This window comes from Labrus bergylta, chromosome 21 (assembly GCF_963930695.1).
Source record: "Labrus bergylta chromosome 21, fLabBer1.1, whole genome shotgun sequence".
Lineage (NCBI taxonomy): Eukaryota > Metazoa > Chordata > Actinopteri > Labriformes > Labridae > Labrus > Labrus bergylta.
In genome coordinates, this window is record NC_089215.1 from 21,257,358 (window position 1) to 21,276,348 (window position 18,991).

Genomic DNA, 18,991 nt, shown 5'->3' on the forward strand with positions numbered 1-18,991 from the left:
TTACAATAAATGTCATAAAACTGAACATAGCAGATTTCTCTGCACTCTTTAGTTGTAGTATCTAGTGACCCCATCCACCAACCCACCCCAAAATAAAATAAAAACACAATAAAAAAACTGCCACACCTTCCTTTGACCCCTTGAGCCCCCCCCCCATCCCACACACACACACACACACACACACACACACACACACACACACACACTAATCAGCTTGCGGCATGTTTGCTCTTAAGATGTGAAAGCCCGCTCTCATTAACCCAGAGGGCACCCCTAGCTTCCCATTGTGCACCTATCTCCCGCAGCATTCTGGGTAAAGTAGTTTAACAATGTCAGCCCGATAAGCCCAATGCAAACGTGCTGATAAGCTGTCAAAGAGTGCACTTAGTGTGTGTGTGTTTTGAAGGCGGTGGTTGATTGAGGAGCCAATGAGGAGGATGTAAAAGACCAACAGTGGGAATATGTGTGTAAAATGTGTGTGTGTGTGTCGCTGTTTCATATCTGTGCAATAACATGTTAAACTGCCCAACTAGCTAAACTCAGTACAAAAGAAAAGCAAACACACACACACACACACACGCACACACACACACACACACACACACACACACACACACACACACACACACACACACACACACACACACACACACTGTTGGACAAAGGGCCTTCATGCGTGTTTGTGATTTGAATCTATGGATAAGGACCATTAGCAGAGTTATTCATGGAAGATGTGAGTCAACTTTTCCTGTATTGACAAGTAAAGCCAGGAGAGATAGGCTACGCACACTGGAGAGATAAGGAAACAGCAGCAAAGGAGAGACTGACATTAAATAGACAAAGCTAAGAGTAAAAAATGAAGTTTACGGCCGACATTTAAGGGAACGCTGCGCTCGAGCAGTCTTTGCGTGCTTCCACGAGGCGACCGCGCTGTAATTTGAGGTCAAAAGGTAAACTCCTCCATCATCACTTTCATGTTGCAATAAGATGAGTCACAAAGGCTCCGGTTGCAGCGTGATAAAAAAAGGTGTGAATATTTCACAGGAGGCCTCAAATAAAAGGTTGTAAATGTCTGCACTTTGTCCCAGAAAGTAGCTACACACACCCTGCCCAGTTTAAACTCGTGTCCTTCCCAGCACTAATACACACACCTGTGATAACCTGTTATATGCTGAAGTGTCATTCAGGTGTGTAAAAAGGACAATGTTAGCTAGATTTTGTTCACACTCATCTACAAACTTTGGATTTGAAACCTTTGCGGGTGGAAAGCTGATATCCTCGCTTTGTTCTCTAAATGGTCCAGTTCCGTCTTTATCACTCTGAATACCTGACCCACCTCGCCGTCTTCCATGAAACATCGCTAGATACAGTTTCCCTTTTCTGTTGGCTTCATATACTGTTTCAAATTGCTTCCTCCTCTCGTGTGTTTTTTTCTCCTCCACACTTTCTTCTCTTTTTTTTCTTCTAACAGACAAATGATCGACATTGATGAACACAAGGTGATAGTCAGAAAACCCAACACCCAGCAGGAAAGAAAAAAGAAATGTATTTTTTTTTGTAAGAATCTTTTTTTAATGAAACACAAAAAGGCAATAAAATTAAGATAAATATTTGTTTCCTTTTGTACATGGGGAAATATTTAAGTCATATTTCCAAAAGAATGACTGAATTTACATAATATATTTTAGTAGGCTATCTCAACCGTACAAAGCAGTTTCCAGTGGGTCTTAAAAAGAAAAACACAATGATGTTGCTTCTTTCAAAAATGTGATGGCCAGAACTGAATCCAGTGTTTTCCTTAAAGAAAATACAGCTTTGAAATAAAAAACAAAAATAATTAAAGACCCATTAAAGTGATATTTTTAAAATTGAGTTTCACATTAGATTCCATTTAAAGCTTTTGCTTCGCAGTGTAACAGCAACATGGTAGTTGAAAATCAGTCAATGTCTAAAAAAAAGAAAATTGCATGAATGATCTTCCCCCTGTACATCCTATACAATGACGACAAACAGTCATCCCAGGCTTGCATAAACAGTAAGACAATGGTAAAAACAAGCAAACATAAAACACAGAGACAGTTTTTTTTGGCAAAGCAGGAATAAAAGTGACAAGAAGCATAATTTGTGATTTGATCCTTATCTTGTTTTTTTTTTGTCTCTCAACATTGTCCCATTGATTGGCCCTGATTGTCCTTCACAGTCACGTGATGCCATTCCGGTTGCCATGGAGACCTCAAGTGCATCAGCTGGGCGGTGTGCAGACAATGTTGCTGCAACATTTCTCGGAGGCTGTCATAGCAACGCTGGATGAACACGAGCAGACAACAAGAGGAGCTCTACCTAAAATACCTCGATGATTGCAGGGGTCCCGGATTCAGATTTGATTGAATGTCTTTTTTAATAAAATTGTTTTCTTCTGATGCAATGAAGCGTAAACTTACAGGTGCTTTGGTATTTTTGATGCCAGATAAATATCTACATTTCATATAGGAATACAGGCTAAAGTAGATAAAGAACTAGATTCTTTTAGGATCATAGAACAGCAGAAACTCAGTTTCTTTTTCCAGTATTTTGTTAAAAAATGCTCCCAACAGGAAACGCACATTCGAAACCCCCACAGAGTAAAATAAAGAGAGAAAAAAAGGATTTGGACACATGTTTAAAAAGAGTGTTTTTTTCTGATTTAGTTTTAAAAAACTTCCTTTTTACATATCTACACTTTGCCTTACGCAGACTTTACAACCTTTAAGTCTTTACATCAGTTTGACCCTAAATCCAAACCTGTGATCCTGTTCAGTGCAGTAAGTGAGAAAAAAAACGACCCCACTTCCTCCCTCTGCCAGACCCTCCCGACCTCCCGACCTCCCGACCCCCACCCACTCTAAAAAATCTAAATAAAATAATCTGTTCTGCAAAAAAATCAACAAAAAAACAAATATATATGTATACTATTTACAAAATGTTATATTACACAAAACGCTGTACACACAACACACGCATTTCCATTCAGACCAACATGCTCGCAGCGCTCAAACTAACACTCCATGTACATGTGTCTCCGCACCTCAGGAGGAGGATACGAAAGCGAGAGGTATTGACGTGTATGGCTTTACAGGCGAAGAAGTCGTTTCTGTATTTTGCACGTTAAGCACTGCACAGATTAATACTCAGCTCGATGGTGTGTCAGGACTTCATCTGCTTGATGAGCACAGATGTACCTGTGCATTAACATGCATACAGTTCAAACACACACACACACACACACACACACACACACACACACACACACACACATACACACACACACACACACACACACACTAAAGCACTATTTACTTAGAGCTCATTAAATGCTGAAGAGGGTAGTAGCAGCCACTCTGCACACACACACACACACACACACACACACACACACACACACACACACACACACACACACACACACACACACACACACATTTACAAACACAGTTTGAACTACAGTGTTTTTTTGGTCCTGTTGGGGATCTCCCAATCACGTTTTCTTCGTCAAAACTACCAGTATAAGACCATTTCAACCATCCAAACCAGTGTGGTTTACTTTAACTCTCTCTCCTTCACAGTCTCACTCGCTCTCTGATACAGTCTTTGTTTCAGACAGTCAAGTCTGCCACCCTGCCTCCATAGCATATCCAAGCGACTGTACTCCAAAGTGCTACTGTCCTTGGGTTCCTGTTCTTGCAGTAATCTTGTCTTGGTGACTAGATACTCCGTTTTTTTTTCAGCCACAGGGAGGGCTGTGGACTCTAGTTGTGACAGGGAGCCTCCGTCCATATCTGATAAACAGTCTTAACATGGGTCAGACTTTTCTCCAGAACAAACCAGACTCCTCTTAAGTGCCAGTACCGTCAGGCTCTCTCCAGGGGCTAGCCCCTTCTCTGATACGGGACGGATCAATACGCAGAGCTCAAACTCTTTGTCTTGGTTTCCTTCTGTCCCCCTGTCCTGTTTTCTGATGGACCGTGAGTCGACTTCAGACTTCAGGTAAATATTTGTGGATTTCTCTCTCTCTCCGGCTGGCGGTGCTAGGACACGATTGCCATGCCGTCTGCACTGATCAGCTGGCCTGTTGTTGGCTCGTAGGTACCAGCCAGGTAGAAGAGGTCGTTGGCCGCGTTGCCAGGCGGACGTTCATGCATCAGGTGATCGTACTCAGCCCTGCTGACCACCTGGCAGCGGTGGGAGATGGTCTGGACGTCGTTCTCATCCTCGTGGCTCGACTGATACAGGGCGTTCTAGAAGAGAGACAGAGGCAAATCAGTTAACAATTATCATGTGTTAACAGTAAAATGAGAAAAAGGGTAAGAATAGAATAGAATAGAATAGAATTACTTTATTGATCCCAAACTGGGAAATTGTGGCGTTACAGCAGCAGGTTATCCAAACACACAATATGAGCAAATAAACACAATATAATATTAAATAGAAAGTAAATAAACACTAAAAAAATCAAAACTAAGAATGAGAATATATACAACCAGGATTTAACTTAGCAACACTAGTCTTAAATATGAAAAGATTAAATACAACATACTTTGCTGGAGATGTAAGTAGCAAGATTTTGATTTTTCTGGCAGTATCTTTGGTGCCATTTGACTCCCACACACATACTTCCTTTTCATGCTTCAGCTGTGTTTTTTTTTGTCATTATAAGGTTTTTTAGTTCCAGCAAGCATTGACCTTATATATGTGCACATCTATGTTAGATGGGAGTTTCTGTTTATTCTATGTGCATAGCTCTTTTTGTATTAACTCCGAACAAGCCATTTTTGCTGTAGCCAAATTTGCAAATTTGCAGGACTTCCTGTGGAGCAGTGATTTTTATTCCAGAGAAAGATTCCACCTTCCATTGAGAAGAGCAAAATGGTTCGGTTACATGAACTAAGTGGAGATTTAAGCATTCATATGAGATGGGATTGGGGAATAAAGAGGAAGCAAAGTGGTGATAAATTTAAATGAAAATGTCACGGACTGTTTGTCCAATTCTCAATTTCAGAAAATTATTCTCGCTCTGGTCTTTTACCTTGCCGTCGCGGTGTCGTTTCCCGAGGCGAGTCTCCTCTGGGTGGTAGAACCACTTGACCCTGACCACCATGCTGGAGCTCCACGACTCCCAAAGGCTCTCAACTCTGCCCACATAGGGCAGCTGGGGCCGGCCGGGTGACAGGAACACAGCACAGTCTCCGACACGCACCGTCTCCTTGCCCCGCACGATGGCCTTGTAGAAAAGCTTGCGGGCTTTACCCTTTAGACCTCTCCTCTGTCGGGGAGAGAGAATAAAAAACAGAACTCTCATTTATTCAAGGAGGAGGATTTATTTCACCACCAGCCCTATTTAGAAAAATAATGAAGATATATTTTGTTCTGCTTAAACCTGTTGACCAAAAAACGTTGAGATTGAATATGTCCTCTCAAGACAAAGAACGGCTTCTTAAAGGTGTGTAGTTTTGGTGGTGAAATTTGAAAGTTGGAGAAGTGAAACAATTCTATGCTTTATTTTCTGAACTGAATACACAAACTTTACTCAAAGTAAAATTGGGTTCCTGGAACACTGTTTAGAGCTTAAAAAGCTACCAGGAGAGTTACACTTTCACTATTGTGGACCCCCCAACATAACTTCTCACGTATAATTATCTGATTATAATCTTCAAACAGTGTTCCAGGGACCAAATTTTCCTCTGACGACAGTTTGTGTATAGAGTTATGAACATAAACCACATGATCTGTACATTTCTCCAACGTTCACATTTCTCTACCAAAACTCCATAGTGGACCTTTAACAAAAGATGAATGTGAGGGGTTCAGATTTGTATCTTTATCCTTATGCTTAACACATATCATTCACTCTAAATCTGACATCAATTTCATATCTGATACAGTAACGATATCTTACGTTACAATCTATATAACTACATATTTTGATTTATTTGGGCATGTACACACCAAAGACTTAGCTTCTTTGTAAGTGCAAAATCTCAGCCGATATTACAGTCGTGTTAACAACAAAATGCAGGCTGAGATTGGCTGAGTAGAAGCTTAATGGCTTGATAATAAATGGTAACTCAGTGACTGACCACACCAAGTAAGCCTGATTGTGTTGAAAAATGTGAACACAGTCTGAGGCAGGCCAAAAGGGAAAAGAGGGATTATGTCGTATCATTGCACTGACATTATGTAATCAAGCTATGACACAACAGAAGCTGTAACAACAACCTGTTGCTCACTTCAGGAGCGAGCTTAATTAGGATACTGATGCCCAGGACAACAACACCTAGACAATAAAGTCAGAATATAGAAAAAACAAAAAACACAATCTGATGTAGTTAGGATTTTCAATACAATGGTTTTAAGTTATGAGTATTACAACTCCAAGTTCTGCAGTACAGCAGGGGAGGTCTAAGAGATGTATTTAGTGCATTTCTTGAACATTCAAGATTCAAGATTCAAGATTTGTATTTGTCACATGCTCATACAGATGTGCAGTGAAATGTAAAGACTGTTCCACAAGGCCATGCAATAAACACTCAAATTACTAATACACATAAATACAGTAATATAGAAATATAATGTAAAATTAAAAAAAGAATTATTTGAATATATATTATTTATTATCATAATATTTGAACATCATTTAAAATACAGCCTGGTGTATCCTACCTGTGTCGGGTTGCCTGACCACCTCCAGAGCTGTCTTCCAGGCACATGTGGAGCCATGTTGGGCAGCGGCTCAGGTGAAGTCATCCGCTGCCTCTTAGCTGACGCTGAGTCTTTAGAGGCAGGTTTCAGCTGCTGGCTCACAGCACTGCTCTGTCTCTGATGATGGCTGTTAGGAAGTCCTTCTTTCCTCTTCAGTTGGGTCTTAACTGTGCTGCTGTTTGCGAGCATACGACCCTTCGACTTGAACTCCTTCCTCTCTTCTCCTCTGTCAGTTCTCACTTTTGACGCCGAGACGGCCACGCTGGCTTTGGCCACAAAGCCTTGAGTCGGGGCGGTGGCAGAGGGAGAAGAGTTGGAGGTGGTGGGATCGGGGCTCAGGTGGTCCGAGGAGGTCATGCTCTGCCTGTGCTTGTGTTTGTCCTGCTGGAGCAGAGCGCGGCGCAGCAGCACGGATGAGGACTCTTCATCGGAGGAGTACGAGGAATCGTTGTCTGAAGAGCAAAGGGAAGAGGAGGAGATGGAGCCGGAGGAGGAAGAGGAGGAGGACGATGAGGAGAAGCAGACGGAGAGACGAGAGAGAAAGCGGCCACCCCGATGGGATGAGGCTGCAGCACTTCCTCTGCGTGCTTCAGCGCCTCGGCCGTCGTCCTCGTCGTCCTCATCGAGCTCAGAGTACGAGCTGGGGCAGTCACTCGGGTAGTCCAAACTGTAATCCCCACTGACACCTGCTGACAGAGGATCTTTCCTCAGAACAGGCTCAGAGTGGGCCGTCGTGTTTTCTCTTTCCCCTCCACCTTTCTTCCCCTCCTTTACCAGCTGGCCGGGTTGGATATATCTCAGCGGTGCGTCTGTGGAGTTCAAACACTTGCTTCCTCTTACTCCACTCCCACCAAGTCGAAGCAGAGCCTTCCCATTTTTGGTTTTAGGAGAGGTCACTCCTTCATGGTCGAGCTTAACCAGGAGCTGCTTCCTGTCCCGTTCACTCACTGGTTTCCTGCTTCCAGCCGCCGTCGAGACAGCCGAGGGGCAAGCGGAGGACGAAGAGTCCCGGAGCCCGGCGGAGGCCGCCGCGTTGGCTGGGTGTCCCGCTCCAGAGCTTCCAAACGTAGAGTAGCCGTTGGCGATGCTGCTGAAAGAGTCACCTTCAAAAGGGGAGCCGAATATGCCTTTGATGGGCACTGGAGGAGCAAAATGATGGTAGGCAGGGCGATGGAAGAATCCTAAGTCCCGCTCTCGCATCCTCTTCTGGGTTTTCCGGGACGTGCCGTTGAAGAGGAAGAAATCGACCGGAGGCCTCTTCCTGGGCACCGACCAACTCAACAAGGAAGTGTTGCCTTTGCTTACAGCGTCTGATACTGACGTCGGTGCGCTGACGGTCTTAGGCGCGGAGTGGATTTTCTTCGGTCGGCCAACTGTAAAAGGGAAGCAAAAACAAAGAGGTGTTATATTCAATATCAACTGACAAGTCGGAGAGGGGGCAGACTGAGATTAATTGTGGAAACTAAGAGCTGCAGGGAAACATGATACTTTTATCTTCTTGATCTTCACCTAGCCGGGTAAGTTTCAACATATTCATTACTCAAACTACAACACCAAACCTGGTCGACCTGTCTCTGCCTCCAGCTTTTATTGTCACTCTGAGGCTTTCACGACTAACATGTATGTTGCTTAACTCAAAGCACACTGACGACACAACGTAAAGTCATGATTAATGTGGTCATAGAGCAGCTAAATGAAAGGCAGCAAACAGGTTATTTTACATTTATGAGTCTTACTGTGTATTTACTTGCTCTGTTCTGACAGTTGGATCTGTAAATGAGCTTTTGTTAGGGAGATTTTTACTATGGCCTTAAGGGCTGTGTGAGAGTCATGTTACAAGTGAGACATAAAAAACTTTCCAGACAACATCATCTGGGTGATCTTCAGTGGATTCCTCAGGTTGTCTTTTTAAAGAAACAGACACTTTTTCTTAATATAAATCAATGATAGTATAAAAGTTTATTAAACTGATGCATTGGGACAGTGTCTGCAACCTGCGCCTCGCAACTTTGTCACAACGGTTCAGGGACCTCAACCATCCTATCATCATGGAAAGTCAAGTGACTTTAAAGAACAGGTGTATTTGGGTAAAAGGGCTTAACTTGTGGAATTAAGAATGTGTAGTTCACTTTCCAGATTTAAATTTTTGTTTAAAAAAATGGTGTTTAACAAATATAAAAGGCCGGTTTGATTATTTTTTGTGAGTGTGACTTCTGTTTTGTTTTTTGTTTGTTTCATTTGTTTTGTTTTGAAATAAATTATTTTCTTTTGTTCTGATATGTTTTGGGTTTTTTTGTAACCAAACTAGTAGTGTCTTAAATAATGAGATTTGTAACAAGGGTAGGTGTAATAAGCTAAAGCTTCAGCCTACACCTTTTTGTTCAAAATGTTTTTGTTTTTTTCTTGTGGGATAATTTTCACAGTCATCCTGCAAATCACCACTTTCAGTTTCTGCCTCCAGGAAAAATGTACAGTTTCCTGTTTGAAGGAAGATAAAGTATGGTTTCTCTAAGTTGCCATGAGAATTTGGCATTAGTAAGGATACTTAAAAATTTGCATGCTACCTCAAGCTACAAGTAACACTTCATGTTACTACTGAACACCCCTTCAATAGTCCCCATTGGGAACCTGGCCCCCTCTTTAGTGAAGCTCTATTTTATCAGATTGTTATTATATGTTGGGTTTTAAATATGTTTAAGGGTTCAAATGTGAATGTAAATGTGAATGTAAATGTGAATGTAAATGTGTGTGTGAACTTTGTGTTGTTAATGGCATGTATTTGCATATCTGTCATGAGTCAAAACAATTTAAAGATTCTCATAACAGGCAGAACCTTTACAAAGTGTTTTGTTGAAGAAATGAAAGTTGATCAACTGTGAGTTAAAGGATTTTATAGTCCTGAGCAGACCCCTGCATTTGTCCCCGTCTGCCTCACCTGGTCTTTTCTCTTGTGGCCTTCCTGCTGGATCCCCATTGGCTGGCTTCTCTGTGGGTGTGTCTTTCTTCTCCTGGGTAGAGCTTCGACGACCGCGGCGACCAGGTGAGATAAGAAGGGCGGGAGAGGGTTCAGCACCTGACAGAGAGACAAAACATCAAATATTGGGATTTCTTTCATTCATTCTTTCATCCAACAGTCGTCTTATCTCTCTTTTCTGCCTGCTTTTGAGAGCCGCACTCACAGTGTATTTGGTACCCTGGAGGGAGAAGTCTGATATTTGCAAGGGAAATACGTCCTCTGTCTCCATCATCAAACTCCACCATCACACTGCCCTCCTTCTCCTCCTCACCTGAGCCTCCTGTAGCCAAACACAAAAGATGCAACCCATGAGTTGCTGGGAACCAACCGATGTATGTTTATAGAGGGAAGTTTTTTTAAGTGTGTCTTGTTCACCTCGATGGACGTATCCCGGGTACAAACAACGTGAGCGCTCACTCCAGTAGGCACACACTCGTGTCCCTTCAGTCAGGATTGCCTCGGTCTGGGGCCGCACATCCAACACCTGCAAAAGTCACAAAACTCTCTGTATAGGTCATGTGGCCTTTCAGTAAACTAAGCACAACAACCCACAATACTGCAACAAGTAAGAGCTTGTCATGGAGCCTCCAGACTGAAACTCACAGCCTCCTGTAGTAGCTGCTCCAGCGAATAGATCCGAGGGCGATTCCCGCGTTCCCCTTCGATGACAACACTGAAACTAAAAAAAAAAAAAAAAAAGTATAGAAATGAAATGTTTAATTATTTTTTATTTACATTTAAATTAAAGGTCGTTCATTGAAAATGTGGTTTCATGCTATGCTGATCCCACTGGCGTCTATGTTGTCTGCCATGGCATTGTGTCTTGGCCTTGTTATTGTCTAGACATTATGTTTGTCATGATTCTAACAGCTGCTTGGGCATAACAGGGCATTTGAACAAATGCTTTTCAACTCTTCCTACTCAAAAAAAAAAGCTTCATGTTTTAAGATCTGTGCAGCCTATGCATGAACAATATGTACGATTACAAACGTTATAATAGTGCATGAATATGTAACATCTGAGTTGGAGTTAAGTTTGATGATTAAAGGCTTAACAGTGAAGTGAAAAGACAAACAGAGGAAAAGTTAAGCAGAGCCTGAGGTTGGTGTGGTCATCAGACAAAACTCTACTTTTTTTAGAAACGAACTGTGGTGTTTCCCCCCCTGAAAATTGTTGAACCTGAGGTTGATATCAACCTGGATTTTTATATTTTTTGGTCATCGTCATAACCATCGTATTTTATTCCTTAAAATAAAACTATATATAAACTATATACAAATAAATATGGGGCATTAAGCAGTGTGAGTGTCAAGTGTGGTGTTCAGGAATGGAAGGATGGAAACTTTTTTAAAAGATTTGTAAAAACTGTAGTTTTGTTTAATTAGATGCAAAATTCTCTGAATAGAGTATTTTTTCTCTCTTTCAATCAATGCTTTCCTTTATTTATTTTTTAGATTAAACTGAAAGGCAGCAGGTGAGTAGAGCCTTACATGTCTGGGAGATCCAGAGTCTGGACACAGGCAGCGTACAGCAGCTCATCCTCCTTAGAGATCAGGATCTTCAGTCCATCCACTAACATCTCTTTACTCAGGACACAGTTTGGTAGGGCTGCAGGGAGGGGGGGCCAAAAAGATGAGTGGGTGGAAGGAGAAGATAAATAACGGGATATACATAATTTGTGCATGTGTTGTATTATGTGAAATGAAAGAAGGGACAAGGAGGCAGAGAAAGAGGTGTGGAATGAGATCCAACATGCTTTAAAATGACAAATGATGCGTCTCCGCTTTTACCCACCTGGTATTCTGCAGGGCATGTTGGGAGGGAGATGCATCAACATTTTCTCCTGTGCCTCCTCCTCCTCTTCCTCTTCCTCCTCCTCCTCACCCTCTGAGAAGCTGCTCTCCTCATCCAAACGAAAGCCGTCGTCTGCCGCAAAGCTCTGCAGGAGACGGCTCACTGCGTGGCCCTTGGCCTGCACAGGAGAGAGGATGTGACATCAGTGGGCACCGAGCAGGATACAGTATCACGTCAACATGAGTTCAGATTCATCGACAGTAAACAGGATCTGCAGCTGACTGAATCAAGTCTGGTGTGGTGAATCCATCAATGGGAAAAAAAAGAGAGGACAGAAGACTCTTCTGTCTAACTTCAATGAGGCCTGAAGATTCTGTTTCCTTTTTGCCACCTTTAACACTCAGTAATAACTTCAGCTCCTCAAGGGGTAAAACTTCCTTGTGTTGCCCAAGGACACTTTAGTGATGTGGATGCCTGCTAAAATAAAAGCTTCAAGTTGAACCCTAATTTACAGTCTCACACACACACACACACACACACACACACACACACACACACACACACACACACACACACACACACACACACACACACACACACACACACTAGAAAATCTCCATCTCCAGACCGGTTTAGGCTAGTCTAACCAAAGATGAATGCTGATGGAAAGCCAGCTCACCCAACAGGTTTCTGCTTGTATTTCCAAAGAAAAGATCGTAATATTGAGTGCATGGGAAATGGTTTGTGTGTGTGTGTGCTTTCTATTGAAATTTCCACATCAGGAGACCATATATTTTAGTGACAGAAGTTTCGTCACCAGAGGGCATGGGTGATAATTTCACTTTAGTGCTTGGTGTATGTGTGTGTGTGTGTGTGTGTGTGTGTGTGTGCGTGTGTGTGCGTGTGTGTGTGTGTGTGCGCAGGCATAAATGGGTGTGTGTAGGATTATGGCCAATGATAATCTTTCTACGTCTCTGTTAGGTTTGGAGTTATGTGTTTTTGGACATTCCCTCACAATGACTCAAAGACAGAGACAACCTCGGGGGCACTTCTCTTTTGAAATGTGTTTGTCCTGCCAACGTCTGCCTGCCTACACAAATACAACGATCCGGCGGTGTGTTAGCACAGCTGACACGCACGCATGCAAACACACCGATCACAAGTGCAAATGGTATATTTGATAAAGCGATTGATTTCCAGCTGATGCTTAGTTTCTCAAGTTATCGGTGCTGTTGTAATCTGTAGGATCTTCAAACTTCCTTGCAGAGCATGTCACACTTCTTACAAAGAATGAGGGAAATTGAAGGCGAGGGCTACTACAGATACATTTCTCCTTCCTTCTGTTTTACTTTATTTGCATGCAGCAGAAGGCGAAAAGGGAGTGACCTTATCTGAGTCACTTTTTCCAATCAGCTGCTGCCTGAACTTAACCCCTGTCCTCCTAACCACCACAAAGCAGCATACCTGTATCCTCTTCTGATCATTAACTCATTTCAAGAGTCATGTAATGACATTCCTTTCAACTTGTGATAGCAGTAATTTATGGTGATGCTTGCACCTCTATGTGATTGTTCAGAGGGAACGAAATTGCAGCAAAGCAAACTTTGAGATTATGTCCGACCTAAATGGAATCTTCCTGCACATGATTAGCTCCAAATATTACCTTTTTTTTTCTCCAAGTCTAAATAGAAATTAAAAAAACATGTTTGGTGAATGGCCTAGCAGTATAATTAACATGGAGCAGTGGACCAACTGCTTAAGAAATGAACAGATGTTATCCCCACTAACTTTGTGAAAAGTTTAAAAAATGTTAAAGAAGATGTCAAAGGTGGACAGTGCAGGGTATTACTCCCTGATCATTTACACAGAAGTGCACCAATGACGCAGCCAGAGAGGGGAAATGCAAGGAGCAAATGCCCGTTTTGAGGGTGTAACATAACGGTGTGAGAGGACAACCATAACTCACCGCTGCCAGCAGAGAGTGATTTACGTTGTTGAGAAGTTGTCCATTACGCAAGAAAAAGTATCGCTGTGTCACTGTAAGGTTACAAGATAGCACCCAACCCACTGAAATGTCTCACCTTTCCCAGAATGCCCTGTCCCGCTGAGGTCTTCCTCATGGCCTCCTTGCTGACTCTGGCTCGGTCTTGCTCGAAGCTGCAGCCCACTGAAGGCGCTCCCCAGCTGGGCAGGTGATACAGACGTCCCCTCTCTGAGTTGGAGAGGCTCGGTCTTTTGGGCGGTTTTCTCTGATCTGTACTGAGCTTGCCCCCCATACCTAAAGGAAAAGGGGAAATCATTAAAGACCAGCAGTTGATGGAAGATTTATTTGTGTTATGTGGTTAGAAATATATTTTTTTGTCTTTTCCTGGTCTTAAGCACCACATCAAGTAATTTGACACACTTCTCCGTGCTTTTTAATGGTCCATTTTTTTAACAAGTTAGTTTTAGTGAGTAACTAATAATCACAAAGTTACATTCCAGAAGCATATATACACATAGAGCGTCACAGGAACGAGTCCTAAAACCAGGAAGTAAGTTAGCATGTTAGCGCAATGGGGTCTAACGTCTAAAAGTCAATGTGGATTTTGAATTGTTTGTGGTTAGACGCCTGAAATAAGGTCTGTGGTTAACACAAGCTTAAGAGATGTTGGTGTTTTGTTAGACCACATAAACTATGTTAGGTAATACCCACACTTGTGAATTTTGAAGTTTTTACGTGTCGTTGCTAACAAGTGGCTAAATGTGACTACAGTGGTTGTCGGGGACATTAAACGTCATCACGCCGGACACAGAGGCCGGGAACTCTCTCACTAGTCTGAGATGTCTCCTGTAGGTTTAATCTTTAGGTTAAGGTGAATATTATGTTAGTAAACTATTTATTAAGCTAGGTGAATTAGTATATCAGAGATCGTCTGAAGCATAACGGTAGTGACGTCACAATCATCTGACCGTGGTGTAGTTAGCTTGTACCATAACGTTAGCTTTGTACTTCTGTCAGCTGCATTAACTCTTCAAACATCATAAAAATGGTGTTCATCTGTGAAGATTATCCTGCTGAACAAAACGCCTACGCTTCAGAAACATGTGTTTGACACAGAGCTTATTTTCTGCAATGATCCAAAATCCAATGAAAACATCCCATAGGCCAATTCTCATTAGACACTATGGAGATGCTACGTTGGCCTACAAAAATACGTCATTTGGTTTGTTCTCTATGGAGTATAATGTATGTATAAAGATCTCACCTGGAGACCCTGGTCTCTTGCTCCTGGCTTTCTGGTTTTCTTGAAACTTGGAGGCCTGCGATGAAAAGGATCCAATCCCGGGAGGGTTTGCAGAAGCATCTTTAGAGGCTGAGCTAATCTGAATATCATCTGCTCCATCTTCACTGTCGTAGCTGCCGTCCACCTCCTCCTCCTCCTCGTCCTCGTCCTCCTCCTCGTCCTCCTCCTCTGTGTAATCATGACATCAATATGATCAGTCAGAGAGCTTCAGGTGAACTCAACGTAAACACAGTTTGAGCCAAAGCCAGGGACTACCTTGATGAGATATATTGACAGCTCGCTCTCTTTGAACAGTTATGGTGCATGTGTGATCAGACTTTCCTCGATAACCACACAAAAACCCAGCGACTGTTCCTTAAAGGCAATCACAAGAAGCAAACATGGACACACACACACGAGGTGTCATTGGCAGCTGTGTGTTGCTGAGTGGCGGGGGGGTCGTGTCAGGTGTCGACACATCTCTGACACACTTGTCACTTACACAGCGTTCTCGTCAACACTTTGCCTCACATACACACACACACACACACACACACACACACATACATATTCAAACACAACTCTTTGTGCCATCAAGGCCACAGGGTCAAGTTGATTCTAGCGTTTTCATGACGTTTTTTACTTTTCTATAAAACCATCCCGTTAAGCCTCGGAGAAAGTGCATTTTTCTGGAGGTTGGCGAGGTGAAGAAAAGAGTGGAAGACCGCGGTGGGACATTCTGGATGGGACCAGAGTCGGCTCACATTACCGCGTGGCATTGAGGGACCCGGGTGGCTGTGTTGCATGCCTGTGGCAAGTCGTTAACGGTTTTAACAGTTTGATAAATGAGCTGGGAAGTGAGAAGAGCCCCCCCCCCCCCCCCCCCCCCCCCCCCCCCCGACCACCTCTGAATGATGGCAGGCATCTACCTCTCAGACACACAACGAGCACACACAAACAAAGAAACACACAAAGACATACTATCATAGTGTCTACCTGATGTTCTTTTTTTTTGTTAAAGATTTATTTTTGGGCTTTTTGTGCCTTTAATGCAGAGATAGGACAGTGGATAGAGCCGGAAACCAGGGAGAGAGAGTGGGGAACGACACCCGGGCCGCCTGGTTGAGACGACAGCCTCAATACATGGGGCACGCGCCCTAACCATTGCACCACCAGCGCGCCCCTACCTGATGTTCTTCGAGACGTTGGCCGGATGTTTTCACCAGTCCAAACATTTATAAACTTTTATTTTTTGTGTCACTCACCGTGCTCAGAGCTCACGCTGTCACTCTTCTCATGCCTCACTTCCAGCTTGTCAGAGGTCCGACCATCCTTCTGGTAAGCTCTGTTTAAGGTGATGCCCATCAGCATTTTGGGTTTTCGACCCCGTTTCCTCTTTACAGTGGGACCAGCTTCCCAGTCCTGCTGCAAGTCTGATGGGTCAACATCAAAGGAAGGGTAAGTTTCAGTTCACTGGTTAAAGGACAACTAATGTCTGTATTCAGCATATTCACATAGCACATGTAGGTTGAAGATTAAATTGCTATTGCATTGTTGGAGCGTGCCTATGTTCCCACATTTCTAAGATTTTTTTCAAAATTAGGCCCTATGTTCCCACATTTCCTTTTTCATGAATTTGTATCAGTTAGGGTAACTTACCCTAACCCTAACCCTACCCTGTGGGAACATAGGGCTGACCCCCAATCCAACCTAGCTTACTTTATCATTTGATAGTGTTAGAAGATATGACAGCACACATGTAAAATAACTATAAAATGTGTTCTAGATAAACAAGTTATATTAGCTAGGAAACAATAGAATATTAGTGTTAGCTAAACTCTAATGGTAGCTTTAAGATTGGCATGTTGTTTGACATGGAGATATGGCTAAATATCCACCTGGAACTTCACTCTTTGTCATTTTATTAACTGACCAACTGTCTGACAGGTGTTGAAATTTGAAACATTTTTCAGATTATTTTAGTTTAGCATAAGACAAAAAGCTAAAATTACCATTCAATAACCTACTTTTCTATTTGATAGAGTGATAAAATACAACAAGAATGGTGTACAATTGAGCTGAATATGTGTTTTTACATTTTTATTAAAGATATACAGTTAATGCTAGCTAGAAAATGGTTGCATGCCAATGCTGATGGTAGCTTTAGGGCAGGGATGGGCAACTTTGTTCACAGCAAGGGCCACATTCATTTAATTCTCACTGCCAGAGGGCCAAATTGTAGCAGACAAAAAAGGATTACAGTCAATTATGTCTCAAATGTAACTCAACATATACCAGTGATCAAACATTATTATGGACATATTTCTGGTTTTCATGATTTTATGGCAGATTTAGTCATGTTTTCTTCATTTTTCCAATTAACTGATATGTAAAAATTGATCTGAGGGCCACATTGAGGGTTGATAGGGGCCGCATGTGGCCCCCGGGCCGCCAGTTGCCCACCCCTGCTTTAGGGTTAGCATGTCTCGTTTTACATGGACATTTGGCAACATATATATTCCTGAAATTTTCCCTCTTCTTGTGTTTTTTATTAATTGGTTAATTTGTTGAAATTTGTGAAAGCATTGAAATTGGAAAAACTTGTAAGATTATTTAAGCTCATACGGTTCGTAACCTTCAACAAAGTTGTACAACTAAACCCTTCTTTTCACAGTATCTGAGCTTATACCTCCCTTTAAGCGTAAAATCAGAGCTGCTAACTACAATGGCTAACTGTTAAAATGGTGCTTTGGTTCTAATTTGGTTCCCACCTTTTCTTTCTTGTCTGCTCCGACTCCTGGATCCATCCTCCCCACCCAGGGTCCCTCTGCTGTGCAGCACACCTGCTGATGGAGCGCCACGCTGGGCGGCGGCTTTCTGCTTCAGCTGGGTCACCCGCCTGGCCAGCCTGGAGCTCAGAGCGCTGGGTCGACCTCTGTGCTTACAGCAAGCTTTCATCTGCAGACGGGGAGCGGAACAGCTAATTATTGACTAATTTCTTTCTGCTAATTGAAATATCCTGGAAAGAAGAAAAAACATTAGCGGCAGGAAATGGCTGTCAGTGCCAGAGAGACCGACCTGTGCTGCACTGAGGCTGCTGAAGCCGTGATTGGACATTTTCTTCCTGGCTTTTTCCTCAAGGCTTTTTTCCAAATTCAGCCCAGCCCTGAAAGACATAAAAAACCAGAGCAGAGCCACACTTACATGAGAATATATTTTTCATTAAGCTGTTCATAGAATCAATCAGATCACACTTTTCTTTCTTTTTTTTTTATCAAGGATGGTATTCTCAATAACTCTCTCCTCTCTACTTTCTACTTTCACCTCCTTCTCTTCTGGGTTCATTCATTGTCTACCTTTCTCTCACTGTTTTTTTCTTCTGTGCCTCATAACTTTGATGAGGTAAGAGACAGGCTCAGCTGCCCGTCTGCACAGTTTGACAGCAAACACAGAAATATTAAGCGCCCGTGCGAATATGAGACTCATCGCATGAAAGGATGAGAATTATCTGGTGTGAAGGAAAGTGGAGAAGAGACGGAGAGACAGAGAGGGGGATGAAGAGAACAGTGGAGGGGGAAGGGAGGGAGACAGAGGGAGAGATGAAGCAGTCCCAGGGGAGTCTGTCCGTTGACCGGAGCTTCAGGGCCCGATCGATAAACACTAACCTCTATTGAACACTACTCCTCCTTTCCTCTCTCTCTCTCTCTCTGTCATTCCTTCATTGTATGCATACTCTCTTACACCACAGGCAGGCAGCCGACACACACACACACACACACACACACACACACACACACACACACACACACACACACACACACACACACACACACACACTGTTAGCAGCTGGTGTCTGAAGCAGGTGAATCCTATATTCCCATAGAGAGAAGCTTTGGCTCTCAGCATCTCTGACGCTGGTAGAGGAGAGGAGGGGAGAGGAGAGGAGAGGAGAGGAGAGGAGAGGAGAGGAGAGGAGAGGAGAGGAGAGGAGAGAGTTATGGATAAGATCCATCTAAAAAATGCACCTCCCTGTGCTTCTAAGCCCTGAACTTCACTTCATTTGTGGAATAATACGATATAGAAATCTCTCTCTCCTTTTAATATCACGATGCTCCTATGCACAAACCCAGTACACAAAGTAATTATTTTCTGAATTGTGTTGTTTTGCTGTCTGATCTCA

The 18,991-nt window shown here is 42.8% G+C and overlaps 1 protein-coding gene across 2 annotated transcripts in view; it reads right to left on the reverse strand.

Moving 5' to 3' along the window:
• Positions 1 to 1,548: 1,548 nt before the first annotated feature.
• The window catches only part of bahcc1b (BAH domain and coiled-coil containing 1b), a 72,478-nt gene continuing 55,035 nt past the window's right edge, over positions 1,549 to 18,991 (reverse strand). For both annotated transcript variants that reach the window (XM_065949975.1, XM_065949974.1), the window contains exons 15-28: positions 17,890 to 17,977; positions 17,583 to 17,769; positions 16,077 to 16,244; positions 14,794 to 15,000; positions 13,627 to 13,823; positions 11,546 to 11,723; positions 11,242 to 11,359; positions 10,355 to 10,430; positions 10,127 to 10,235; positions 9,915 to 10,031; positions 9,671 to 9,808; positions 6,697 to 8,108; positions 5,063 to 5,299; positions 1,549 to 4,274 (exon numbers count right to left, since the gene is read on the reverse strand). In XM_065949975.1, the coding sequence (XP_065806047.1) occupies positions 4,065 to 4,274; positions 5,063 to 5,299; positions 6,697 to 8,108; positions 9,671 to 9,808; positions 9,915 to 10,031; positions 10,127 to 10,235; positions 10,355 to 10,430; positions 11,242 to 11,359; positions 11,546 to 11,723; positions 13,627 to 13,823; positions 14,794 to 15,000; positions 16,077 to 16,244; positions 17,583 to 17,769; positions 17,890 to 17,977 (3,442 nt within the window). In that variant the 3' untranslated portion in view covers positions 1,549 to 4,064. The remainder of the gene's footprint in view (positions 4,275 to 5,062; positions 5,300 to 6,696; positions 8,109 to 9,670; positions 9,809 to 9,914; positions 10,032 to 10,126; positions 10,236 to 10,354; positions 10,431 to 11,241; positions 11,360 to 11,545; positions 11,724 to 13,626; positions 13,824 to 14,793; positions 15,001 to 16,076; positions 16,245 to 17,582; positions 17,770 to 17,889; positions 17,978 to 18,991) is intronic.